The sequence below is a fragment of the Meles meles genome, chromosome 2, assembly GCF_922984935.1.
Source record: "Meles meles chromosome 2, mMelMel3.1 paternal haplotype, whole genome shotgun sequence".
NCBI lineage: Eukaryota > Metazoa > Chordata > Mammalia > Carnivora > Mustelidae > Meles > Meles meles.
Window position 1 is genome coordinate 166,033,399 of NC_060067.1, and position 12,961 is coordinate 166,046,359.

Here is a 12,961-nt window from a genome sequence, read left to right on the forward strand (position 1 = left end):
TCGGCTCAGGTCATGATCTCAGGGTCCTGGGATCGAGCCCCGCATTGGGCCTTCCACTCGGCGGGGAGCCTCTTTCCCTCTCTCTCTCTGTCTGCCTCTCTGTTTACTTGTGATCTCTCTGTCAAATAAATAAAAATCTTTTATAAGTAAATAGAAATAAAGCCTTCAAAGAAAAAAAGAAACGAGCATTTTGTTTTCCTACACATCAAACCTCGGCATCACTGAATGATAGTGTGCTTTTCAAAGCAAGGTGGTAGAAGGGCATCCACCTTCCACCAAAATGTCCAAACTGGCCTACCTGGTTAAGAGCATTACAAAGAATGGGCTACGTTCTAGGACTTAACCTCCCGAAGGACTTGTTTGCTTTGCTTAGCCCTGTTCTACATGGGCCACAAATTCAACTCTCAAGCTTGTTTCTCAATGAAGGAGGACCAGAGGCATCCGGCCAGCTCAGTTGGGAGAACATGAGACTCTTGATCTGGGTCATGAGTTTGAGCCCCACGTTGGGCACTGAGAACACTTAAAATAATAAAACCTTAAAAAAATTAAGAAAAGAAAGTAAATAAAGGAGAGGCAGGTAGCAAGACATAAGCAAAACCAACAGCAAAGACAGAAGAACTCCACTCAAACAGTTGCCAGTGGAAAAGGATTGCTGTCACAGACCTTTCAGGCATTTCATGATCAAGAGTCGCATGCTCCACCAACTGAGCCAGCCAGGTGCCCCTAAATCATTTTCAAGTGAGCAGGTTATGATATCCAATGTTCTGTCCATAAATCTCCTCTCCAAATGTGAGCGGGTCAGGAAAACAAAGCTTTAGACTTCAGTGCGACACTATCGCCACCTTGTGTTCCCCAGCTTCCATTACACCCGCGTTCCTATTAAAGATCACACTTGGATTCAGCAATACAGAATATAGCTTTATTTATAGAATCTTACAAATAAAAACATTTACAGTCCACATAAGTTATTTTCTTTTCTAATTTATCCTCATAACACCTGAGTTATTTAAAAAAAAATACTGTGATGGAACTGCAGAACTGTAAAAGGAAAGATGAGTAACAAAAACCTAACCTCTCTCTTTTGCAAAAATCAGACAGCTTCTTGTTTTTAAGCAGACTTCCAGAATATTACCATCTCTTTGGAAGAGGACTTACTAAAGACAGGTCTTAGGATACCCCAACAGAGATGCCTTCTCTTTTAAACCCAGGGTAAAGGACCAACGAGGCCTGACACTAACACCAGACACAAAAGATACTAACCACGCCTGGGGGCAAGGACAGAAGGCAACCTGCATCCATCCTCCTGGGTCACTGCCCTTGCCCATGACCTAAGCTTTCCTTGCTAATGTTAGCAGCTGATCACCTGGGAAAAGACGTGGAAGACGCTAATGCTGGGGCGAACAAGTTCTCAAAACCTGCTACTCCTCAGACGTCTAATATGTACAAACGCTTAAAACAGCAAATCCAATACTTAAAAATCAGAAGGGAATCGCCACATGTTCAATGCCTGAGGTCAATCTGCCTCCATTTACTACTATTGTGCCTTCGCCCCAACCAAGTTCTGGCCAGGACTGGCCTCTGGACCCATTATGGTTTAAAGAGAATTTCCCTTTGAGGCAGCTGTCTGTGAAAGCTAAGTTCTTAAGTTAATACAGATGTGCATGAAAAGGGAGAGCACCCTAGTACTTCATACTTTTTAAATTTGATAATGATTACATTTTCAAGCTCTTCTCCTAAAACTAGGACCCACTAACTCTAACTTAGTATTCTACTCCAAGAAGAACAGTGTTTGTAAGGAATGGCAGGTCTACAGGGAATGCTAAAATTATAAATTTCATAAATCCATGTGAATTAGGGAAAGAAAACTCTCGGTAAAGTCTTAAAGTTTGAGTGTTATTTGCTACTAGCTCCTGAAAGCAATGTCAGACACTGAGAAAAATAAAAGACAAAGGACCGTTTTAAAACTGTAACAACAATAATAAAAATAATGATAATATAAAAAGTTAGATTCCAACATTCAAGGAATTGGTTCTTTGGTAAAATTGGACCATAATCCTATCGGGAGTCAGTCCTGATATTTACTCTAGAATCTTGCCTCGAAGTTTTCCCTCTTCTTCAGCCCACTCTCAAATCTACCCAAGTCAACAGGCAAGAGAAGGAGAAAAATTTACAAAGCATCACTAGCAGTTCTCCCGCTCATACTCTTTTCAAGACTATTCCTGGTTTGGGGGGTCATTTCCCAAGGAGGGGAAAAAAAAAAAAAAGAAACCAAAATAGACGTGGCTTTTAATTACTGTACATGGAAAGTGTTCCTGTGTAAGAACAGAAAAACTCACAGGTGTTGGCCATGACCAGCACTCGTCAGTCATGCATGCAAATCAGTTAGTGAACACAGCCCCTGGGCTGCAACTGTGGGCACCACTAAGAAAGGCTTCTGGAGAGATGGGCTCCCCAAAGTGGCTAAAGAATCTCACATTATCAATATGATAATAATAAATCAATTCACCTAGTGAACCTGGAGATGAGCTCCCCTTGAAGCCAGAGTTCTGAGGAGAGGGCTCCACAGTGCCTGGGGCTGGCCTACAGTCTCACAGACAAGGCTATCAATCCGTCTTCTGCAGAGGGTCAGTGTGATGAATGCTCAATCTGGTACAGGAGTCACCCTTTCTCGCTAGGGGTGAGGGAGGGGAACCTAAAACCCACTCACAGGGTCTCCTCGGGAAGCCCCTGTTCAGCAAGCATCTGCAGTGCCCCACCTTCCGTCTCAGACTTTGGTGACTCGTACTTTCATTTATGCAATTAACAATTCCTAAACTGTGCCTGCCCCGAGCCCATTTCCGATCACCTTTGTCTAAGAACATGAGCTGCCTACCCCCAATTCTGCATGGAAACTTGCCACTTTGCAGCAGAAGTGTGGATCAGGGGAGGGAAATTTGTGCAGTCTCCCCTCTGCTACAAGATTGTAAATGTGCTTCTAGGGAGGCAGACAAAAAGTCTCTCAGAAGACGGGAGAGGGAGGAAGGGGAGGTGGAATCCAACTGACTTCCCACAGGCCTCCATTCTCCGCCTTCCACTCTGTCGGTGTTAATGTGAAAGACGGGAGGGGGTCTGGGCAACTGATCCTGCACAGGAGCCCACCAGCGGGGAGCACTGGGTTCCCCGCATAGCCGCACACGCCAGCAGCAGCCCCATCATCGCCATCCCGTTTCCCAGGGGTAACTGGGAACCCAGCACGACAGGGCACAGCCTGGTGACAAGGCACAGCTTCTGTGTCCCTTCTATCCACCACCCCCCCTTGCCAGGATGAGCCTCGCCTCCTCTCTTGCCTTACACCTCTATTCCAACGTTCAGTTCTGAGAAAACAGGCAACGGGACAGACTTTGAAAAAATAGGAGGGATTCTTGTTTCTTGTACCTTTTCTCTGGAAAAATAGATGAATTTATTTCAAAATGGGTCATCCTGGGGCCCAGGACACACATGTAGATTCATGGGCCCTGACACTACAGACTCACCTCCTGATACTGCTAACCAAGTCATGAGCACTGGCAGTGTTTCTGTGTCGAGGGCAAGGACGCAAAAACCTCTCGGTGCTGGTTTGAAGAGAAAGAGGCCAGGGTAGCCAGAGAGAGACGTGAGGCTTGCCTGCTAAGGAAGCTGCATGCCGGTTCCAGGGTCACTCTGAGGAGGAAGGGGAGGGGAGGGAGAGGCACTACCTAGAGCCTGGTTGCCAGGGCGGCTTGTTCCTAGGACAGAGCGTGTGTAGAAACAGCTGACATCTGAATGCAGGAGTACAGTCCGTGTTATAGTTTTTACTACAACTGCCTCTTCGGAGGTGCGTCGTGGGTGCCGAGTGCTCAGGCCAGGGACCGGGCAGCCGAGGGCCAACTTCCAATCCCGCTGGCTCCTGGCAGGGCTCTACCCGATCTGGATCTGTCCTGAATACATAGTGAGGAGCAGCATGATGGTGAAGCCAGTCAAGAGGCCCAGGTTCTGGATGACAAAGGGGACCAAGACGCTGCCATTCCTTTCATCCTCCTGGCACACCTCGTTCATCTCAGGGAACTGAGGAAGAGAAGAAAAATCAAGAGAGCTGCAGCCCCTTTCTCAAGCTGGGCAGTCCAGGACAACTCAGTGAGAGACACGGTCACCCTGGCTCATCACTGTAATACCGATCCCTAAGCCTATTTGTATCAGAACATGAACACGATAACTATCCCATAATATAGGATTACAGTGTAACGGTATGGATCATTATGTAATAACTGTTCTAGAGCAAGAATATGTAGTTAAGATACATGTACGTCAGGGCGCCTGGGTGGCTCAGTGGGTTAAGCCGCTGCCTTCGGCTCAGGTCATGATCTCGGGGTCCTGGGATCGAGTCCCGCATCGGGCTCTCTGCTCAGCAGGGAGCCTGCTTCCCTCTCTCTCTCTCTCTGCCTGCCTCTCTGTCTACTTGTGATCTCTCTGTCAAATAAATAAATAAAATCTTAAAAAAAAAAAAAATTAAAAAAAAAAAAGATACATGTATGTCAGATAGGACGCAGTCACAAAGACAAATCAGCAGCAAGAGCCTCAGCAGCCATGGTCCAAGGCGGCTCCGGCTACTTTTCAACTGCTGAGGTAAAACCAAGTATTTATCCGTGCGTGGAGCCCTGCATAGGTGCAGATGCTGGCTGTTTGCTGTGCACTTGAAAAACACTTTACGAGATGTTGTTACCAAAACGCTGCTGCCCCTTCTTTGGGAAACGGAGCAACTGTGTCAGGAGCCAGAGCCTGGAGCCATGACATCGCTGGGACTCCAGGCCCTCAGCTGCAGGCCGGCAAGGCGAGTGACCAAGAGCAGAGCTCCGAATTCGAGCAACGCAAGCAGGAAAGTATCCTCACCATGGGAGGGCTCCCCCTAAGAGGAGAGAACCTAAAACGTTTCCAGGGAATAAGAATGGGGTCACGGTGGTCAGCACCCACACCATGCATCACAAGTATGATTTTCGAAGGACACGGGAAATCATGCGTGCAAACGTGCCAGAGAACCGGTCAGGCCAACAGACAAGAAATCACCCTAGTTCTACAAAAGATGGAACCAATCAGGTATTTCATGAGCCAACCTGAAGCTCCTTAGAAGGGTTATGCCAAACGTAAGCAGGTACGATAGCGTGCGTGCTGCCAGATGCTGCCGAGAACGGCGATACGCATTACAAGCCTCAAACCACACTGCATCCTTTCTGAGCCAGCAGTTCTAGCTCTGGATAAGGTATAGCCTCTCGCCAAATAAAACTGCCACTGAAAAGGATGCTGTTAAAGGCATGCAACATGAAAAGGTCTAGGATGTAGTAAGTAAAAAAGGAAATCTGAACATAAAGTTGTACACTCAATGTTCATTTCCATTCCCTCCTTCCTTTCCTTCATCTGTACGCATCTACTCTGTAATACTGAAGTCTTTAAGGGAGGACTGGAGTAGAGGTTAATCCTTTTCTTTAATAACACATGCTGGTAGGTTTTTTGTCCTTTAAAATCCAATGTCCTCTTTTTTTTTTTTTTTAATGAAGCACTGTTATCACATTATTATTAGTTTGGTTTTTTTTTAAAAATTTTATTTATTTATTTGACAGAGATCACAAGTAGGCAGAGAGGCAGGCAGAGATAGAGGGGGAAGCAGGCTCCATGTTGAGCAGAGAGCCCGATGCGAGGCTCGATCCCCGGACCCTGGGATCATGACCTGAACCGACGGCAGAGGCTTTCACCCACTGAGCCACCCAGGTGCCCGTTTTTTGGGGTTTTTTTAAAAGATTTTATCTATTTATTTGACAGAGATTATAAGTAGGCAGAGAGGCAGGCAGAGAGAGGAGGGGAAGCAGGCTCCCTGCAGAGGCTTAACCCACTGAGCCACCCAGGCACCCCAAAATCCAATGTCCTCTTAAAAAGCACTGAAGGAGGGAGGGGCCGTGGTGGGGAGAGAAACACACACGCCTGGGTGGCTCAGATGGTTGAGTGTCGGCCCTTTTTTCAGGTCGTGATCTCTGAGGTCCTGGGATCGAGACTGAGCCCCAGGTATAGATCCCAGGTCAGCAGGGAGTCTGCTTCTCCCTCTCCCTCTGTCTGTCTCCCCTACTCATGCTCTCTCTCTTGCTCTGTCAAGTCAGGGGAGCAGGGGGGAATCTTAAAAAAAAAAAAAAAGAGCACTGAACTGTACACCTTAAATAGGTGAAGCATGTGGTATGTGTGTGATTCCTCAATAAAGATGTTATTAAAAACAAACTAACTTGAGTGCCTGGGTGGCTCAGTCACTAAGTGTCTGCCATTGGCTCAGGTCATGATCCCAGGGTCCTGGGATCGAGCCCTGCATCAGGCTCCCTGCTCAGCGGGAAGACTATTTCTTCCTCTCCCACTCCCTCTTGCTTGTGTTCCTTCTCTCGCTGTGTCTGTCTCCATTGAATACATAAATAAAATCTTAAGAAAATAAAAAACAAAACAAAACAAAAACCTAACTCATGTCCTCTCAGCTGCCGCCCGTCCAGTGAATGACCCAGTCCCATTTTGCCTACATGGCATGAACTATGGAAGACTTACCATATCAGCCAGAGCAATATACAAGAACATCCCTCCAGCCAGTGCAAAGATCCAGTTGGCAGAGAAGTGGCTGCCAGCCAGGATGCCAAAGGCCAGACCCACGTAACAGCAGCAGGCAGAGAGGAAGTTGAAGAAGAGAGCCTGCTGGATACTCATCCCGGCATTGAGCAGGATGACAAAGTCTCCTAGGGTGGGACAACAAGAGGGAAGGGGTGCACGAGTTAGGCACGTTCACGGACGGAGAACACAACACATTGCTTCCACTATGCACAACGTCTGGGTGAACAAGTAGGATGGCCTTAGACCCGAGGTCACAAGACAAGTCTAAGTCACCCTTCCGCTTCACGTCTGGGAGCTGTCTCCATTTACAAAACTAACCAGGTATTTCTAGCCTAGAGGCTGAAAATGACGCACAAGATTTTCAACAGAGATAAGCCACCAGCAATAGCCTTGCTGCTCTTTTGATGGATGATGAAATAGGAGCTTCTTTCCTCACAACTACACTGAATGGTATTTTCAGGAAACAGGAGTGAAACGAGAAGTTAAATAATTTGCCCAAAGTCATAAGCCAGTGAACTGGCAAAGCCAGTACTTGACCCTGAGTCTCTGAGCCTCCGAAGTCTGGGCCTTTCACACTCTTGCTCTGATAAAACTAAGGACCTTCTAATTCCTGGCTCATCTACTTCTTCCACCCACCTGACCTTTAACAGATATCTCAACCTTTGAAAGATTAATAGGATTGAGACATAACCTTAAAAAGAGAGAGATGGATAATCTATAGTGAACAGTTAGAATAGTGTATGGCACAAAGCAAGTCCTTTTTAATGTTTTCGCTTTTTTTTAAAAAAGATTTTATTTATTTATTTGACAGACAAAGATCATAATTAGGCAGAGAGGCAGGCAGAGAGAGAGGAGGAAGCAGGCTGCCTGCGGAGCAGAGAGCCCCATGCAGGGCTCGTTCCCAGGATGCTGGGATCATGACCTGAGCCGAAGGCAGAGGCTTTAACCCACTGAGCCACCCAGGTGCCCCCATTTTTGCTCCTTTAATCCTCATGAAAAATCTATGAAGCATTATTATTAACCCCATTTTAGAGGTAAGGAAACTGAGACTCAGGATACGGGGCTACAGGGAAACAAACACTCCTATAAAAAAAAATCTCCATCATTTTCATCGTGCCTGGGTGGCTCAGTCTGTTAAGCGTCCAACTCTTGATTTTGGCTCAGATCATGATCTTGGGGTCCTGGGATGCAGCCCCGGGTTGGGCTCTGAGCTCAGCAGGAAATCTGCTTAAGATTCTCTTTCTTCCTCTCCCTCTGCCCTGCCCTCCCCGCTTACACTCTCTCTTTCTAAAATAAATAAAATCTTAAATATCTCCATCATTGTCAACGATCAATTTCAATTATTAATTCGATTGTTAAGAATCAGTGGTTAGATTTCAGAGCACACAGAATGTGTTAAGTACAGGAGCGCCTGGGTGGCTCAGTGGGTTAAAGCCTCTGCCTTCAGCTCAGGTCATGATCCCAGGGTCTTGGGATCGAGCCCCGCTTCCGGCTCTCTGCTTAGCAGGGAGTCTGCTTCCTCCTCTCTCTCTCTCTGCCTGCTTCTCTGCCTATTTGTGATCTCTGTCTGTCAAATACATAAATAAAATCTTAAAAAAAAAAAAAATAATGTGTTAATTACAATAAGCATCCTGAAGTCTGGGATGGGGAGGGGTCGGACACAGCAAGGGTCCTGTGCCGACAACCAAGCAGTGCGGCTGGACCAGGAATGGCGCAGTGCCAGCACACTTACCTAGCTCATGTGGGAACTCCTCACAGAGGATGGCCACTGAGGTACTGATGCCTTGGAAAACAGACACGGTGAAGGAGGCGCCAATAGCCAGGCCATCGATGAAATTGTGGAGGCCGTCGCTCAGGGTGATCATCCAAGCCAGAGTGCCAATATCAGAGTAGCGGACGCCTTTCAGCCAGTAGCAGGCACTCTGGGAAGCCTGCAGGTCCTACAAGAGAGCCCATCCCCATGGCCTCCAGGTCAAAGGATGGACCTTCAAGGTAAGCCTTGGGCATCAAGGCCATTACGAGTTAAGGGCTCCCCCCCAACAGCAAATGGCCCACTGACCTGGACGGAGAGTGAGCCCACGATGACCTTCTCATCCATCCCAGGGGCCTTCCCGTCCAGCTCACTGCTACAGTGCTGAGGAATCATGTGGTCCAGATCCCCATTCTGCAGCTTCTCAGTCACCCCCTCCTCCTGGTCCTTCTTGGAAGGAAGCGTCTCCGAGGCATAATGGCTATGTCCGTGATGATGCTGGAGGGACCACCAGGAGGGATCAGCATGACTCACCCAAACCACAAAGCTTCCTGAGCACTCACTCGGGGTAGGTGTTCCCAGCACTCAGAAGACCTCCTCATTCCCAGCATCACAGAAAACACAAGCAGGCAATACACACAGAAACCTAGGCAACGTTTCTAGGATGGAGGCTTTCCCTAGAAGCACTGCCTTTCCCAACAATTGAGCCTCACCTCATTTTTCTGCTTAAGAAGCATCTTCAAGATCTTCTCTGTGAAAAAGAAAAGATAAAAGCCCCCAAACACCACTGCAGACTTGGAGACATAATAATCTTCCAGAGGGTTGAAGCCAAAAGCCTGTGAACCCAGGAAAACAAAATGAGTTTAATTAAAAAAAAAAAAAAAAAAAAAAAAACCTTCACGGGTCCCTGATTGTTTCTTAACCACTTCCTTGATTCTAGGAAAGGAAAGAGATGCACTCACTGGGACAGCTCTGCCGCCTACCACCTCCTTCCCTTTCCAGCAAAATTGAACCCCTGATTTGCCTTCATACCACATCACCAGGCCCATTAGGTTCTCTCTAGCTTACTTTCTGATGCAAAAGATAGAGCCTCTTTAGAATTTTACTCTCAGGAAGAACAGCCGTGCATATGGTTTTCCCCTTTATTGAAGACTCTGCCTTTATTTTTCCTGGTGCTTTGCTGCAAGGGCAAAATCTGTCCTCAAATTCCATACTTAGGAAGACGCTTGTGTTTATTTTGTTATCTAATGTCCCTGGCTGATTTGACCATAAACACAAAGAGAGATGGTCTAATTACACCTTCCAAAATGGGAAGTCCATTCCCCAGTTAAATAATAAGAATTGCGGCATCTTCCTGACCACAGACCTCCCAGTGACCACAAAGCCAAGAAAGCAGACTATGTTACTGCACATGTCAATTTGGGGGTGGGGGTTTGTTTTGGGCTATTTCTAGAAACCTCACTGACCATAGGGAGAAAATCATCTACTGGGAGGAGGACTGGAACAGGAATCAGAAGAATTCCACACTCCGTGATGCTCCTAACTTATGGTGAGGCCTTGGGAAACTGGCGAGGGACCTGCTCCCTCCATCCTCTGACAGGAAACAAGCCTCTTGAATAAACCAGCCTTCTTGTGAAAAGGTCAGAGATGAAAGTGATCCTAGTACCAGGAACTCTGGCCTGCTTAAAAGGTAAGTGTTTTCCCTTTCTGTTTTAAAGGGGCAAACGGTTATCTCTACTTGCTTGTATAGTTTCCTCAGACATAAAGGTCCAGCTCTAGGGTAGAAATGACACATATAGGCCGGTTTTCCAGGAGAGACAAATCATCTTAAGAAGAGTGGAGTGAGGGGCGCCTGGGTGGCTCAGTGGATTAAGCCGCTGCCTTCGGCTCAGGTCATGATCTCAGAGTCCTGGGATCGAGCCCCGCATTGGGCTCTCTGCTCCGCAGGGAGCCTGCTTCCTCCTCTCTCTCTGCCTACTTGTGATCTCTCTCTGTCAAATAAATAAATAAAATCTTTAAAAAAAAAAAAAAAAAAAAGAAGAGTGGAGTGAGGGGCGCCTGGGTGGCTCAGTGGGTTAAAGCCTCTGCCTTCGGCTCGGGTCATGATCCCAGAGCCCTGCATCGGGCTCTCTGCTCTGCAGGGAGCCTGCTTCCTCCTCTCTCTCTGCCTGCCTCTCTGCCTAGTTGTGATTTCTGTCAAATAAATAAAAAATATTAAAAAAAAAAAAAGAAGAGTGGAGTGAAAAATCATCAACTAACAGTTCTCCACAAGAAGCCACGAAGGATGGCAGAGTACAAAAGCATGATTTTCATGAAACCCAGCCTCTAGGATACGTGGTCTTGTTGTGTGTCTGTTAAATGGGTAAAACATGTTCTCTAGACATCAGTGGATTTAAGAATCAACGAAGAAGACACAAAACCACAACTCAGAAAACCTAAGGTACTCTGAGAAGAAGCATGTGGCATCATCTCATGCTTCAACTCTGGGTATGCCCAGGCCTGTCAGACCACCTACAAGGGAACGCCACCTGCTTCCTGTCATTAGGGGGACTACCACAGAGATTACACCAAATCAGATGAAGCTTCTCCAAGGTTGCTTGCCAGACTTGACAAACACTAAGCTACTCCTGTTCTGTGCAGATTTTCTCATTAACCCAGACAGTGGGGCAAAGGTGCTAGCCATGGATGTGAAAAGAGGCTCTTTTATTTAGATTACCTTTGCCCCAAGACAGCCTACTGTAGAGAACAGATCTTTTTATTGAGACCAGTGGATTCTGTTGGTTTTTCTGTGTGGGCCACAAGCTCCCAATCAGGAGCCATCAAGTGCTACCACTACATTAGGTCTTTTCAGCCAGCAGTCAGAGAGCACGTATGAGGCCCCCAGTGGTTTATAAGTACTAACATGTAGCGCACACAACACCGTCATGAGGTCAGTCCTATCATCTCCCCTGTTTTGCATGAGGAAACAGAAGCACAAGAGAGCTTCAGTGATCTGCGCAAGGTCATTGAACTGGTTGATGGTGGAGCTGGGATTCTAACCCAGCTCCCAAACCTATGCTATGCAGCCTCTCCTAACTCGTGACTCAATCTCAGCTTCATTTTCCAAAAGGAAAAGGACCTCCCTCCTCTGTTGTGTTGAAGTGGAGGGTCCTCCCGCTGTGCCCCGCAGACCCCCCCAAGAGACTGGCACGCTCCTGTGTGAGAAAGCCCTGGCTTGCCATACCTCGGGGATGAGCTGGAAGAGGGCGTTGGAGTAGAGGGTTCCAATCGCCAGAGCTATGAAGTAGAGCAGCAGCCTCTTGTAAAAAGTCTTCTTCATGAAGGGCACCACGCTGGCCCCCATGAGGGAGCAGAGGGAGATGACGGTCACACAGAGGAGACCATATCCCCACACTGCCGTTGGGGGAGAGCCAGCCCCACCCAGGACAGGGAGTAGGGCAAATGCCCCATTTCACAGCAACCGCCAATTAGGGGGAACATGGGGTGGAAAGGATGGGGAGGCAGTAAAGGAGATTTGGGTGGAAATTAACAAGGAAACAAAAAAGAAAAATCAGAGAGACAAGTAGGGAGGGAGAGAGAAACAGAAAATTTGTTAGTGATTCAAGTCTGATGAAATTTCCTTTAATCCGTTCAGAAGAAATGAGGAGGAATTCAAGGTGGCCTTGGAACCCATGGCTCCTGCCCCCGCTGTTGCCTTTGGTGGCCCAACCGACACCTGGAGGCGCACCTGCCAGCTGGCGTGGCTACAGGGCAGGGCACTGCCTTGTCACACAGCGGAGCTGTGCTCAGGCCTATCCCCAGGCAGCCCGTGGCAGACTTTGGACTCGAGGACCTTCCCTGTAACAGGACCTCCCTTTAACAAGATTAAGGGACAAGGGGAGCTCACTGTGTGGCCGTGTTTGCTTTTCACATCCGGGCCACACTGTCTAGGCACATCAGTACCACCTGGACTCAGCCTGGTTGGTGTAAGATACAACAAAGTCAGATGTGCAGGGCAGCAAGATGGAGAACAGGCGAAACTGAAGCCCATAAAATTCAGTTTCTTAACTTCTCAAGGTTTTGTTGTTTTCTCCCAAGTTTGTTTCAATGTGCTCTGAGAGCGCTCCAGCATAGAGGACAGAGTCCAAGATCACCTTGTCACAAAAAATATCCTCTGTCATTTCCCAGTGTCCCACACTCCATTTCATCAAATGGAGCCCGGACGAGGCACACCCCTATGAGGCACAGGGGCAGAGCATGTACAATTATTATCTTTCATTCAACAGGCAATACGGCATTTTATTTCAAATCTTTAAAGAATTAATAAATTCAATTTCTGGAGCTAAAGAAAAAAAAAAAGCCCAAGATGAGGCCTCCTATGAGAGGTGCTTGTTAGACTCAGGTGGGATTTTGAGATAACACTGAGATGGTTCCTCTTAAACCAGATTTCTTCTCATTTAGAAGGAACAGGCAAGACCCGGGCATCCCATTGATATCTCTTCTGGGTAAGTCTTCTGATTGGGAAAGGCTGGGCAGTCACTGACACAGTCTCTTCTGATGAAAGGCAGCTGCCTCTGTTCCCAAAGGCGGTCCACACAGTCGCCT

At 47.3% G+C, this 12,961-nt stretch overlaps 1 protein-coding gene across 1 annotated transcript in view; it reads right to left on the reverse strand.

Annotated features, from left to right (window-relative positions):
* Positions 1 to 905: 905 nt before the first annotated feature.
* Positions 906 to 12,961, reverse strand: part of SLC39A14 (solute carrier family 39 member 14) — a 49,124-nt gene continuing 37,068 nt past the window's right edge. Inside the window, exons 4-9 of the mRNA XM_045993968.1 lie at positions 11,601 to 11,770; positions 9,091 to 9,213; positions 8,687 to 8,875; positions 8,360 to 8,567; positions 6,568 to 6,752; positions 906 to 4,062 (exon numbers count right to left, since the gene is read on the reverse strand). Of these exons, the coding sequence (XP_045849924.1) occupies positions 3,916 to 4,062; positions 6,568 to 6,752; positions 8,360 to 8,567; positions 8,687 to 8,875; positions 9,091 to 9,213; positions 11,601 to 11,770 (1,022 nt within the window). The 3' untranslated portion in view covers positions 906 to 3,915. The remainder of the gene's footprint in view (positions 4,063 to 6,567; positions 6,753 to 8,359; positions 8,568 to 8,686; positions 8,876 to 9,090; positions 9,214 to 11,600; positions 11,771 to 12,961) is intronic.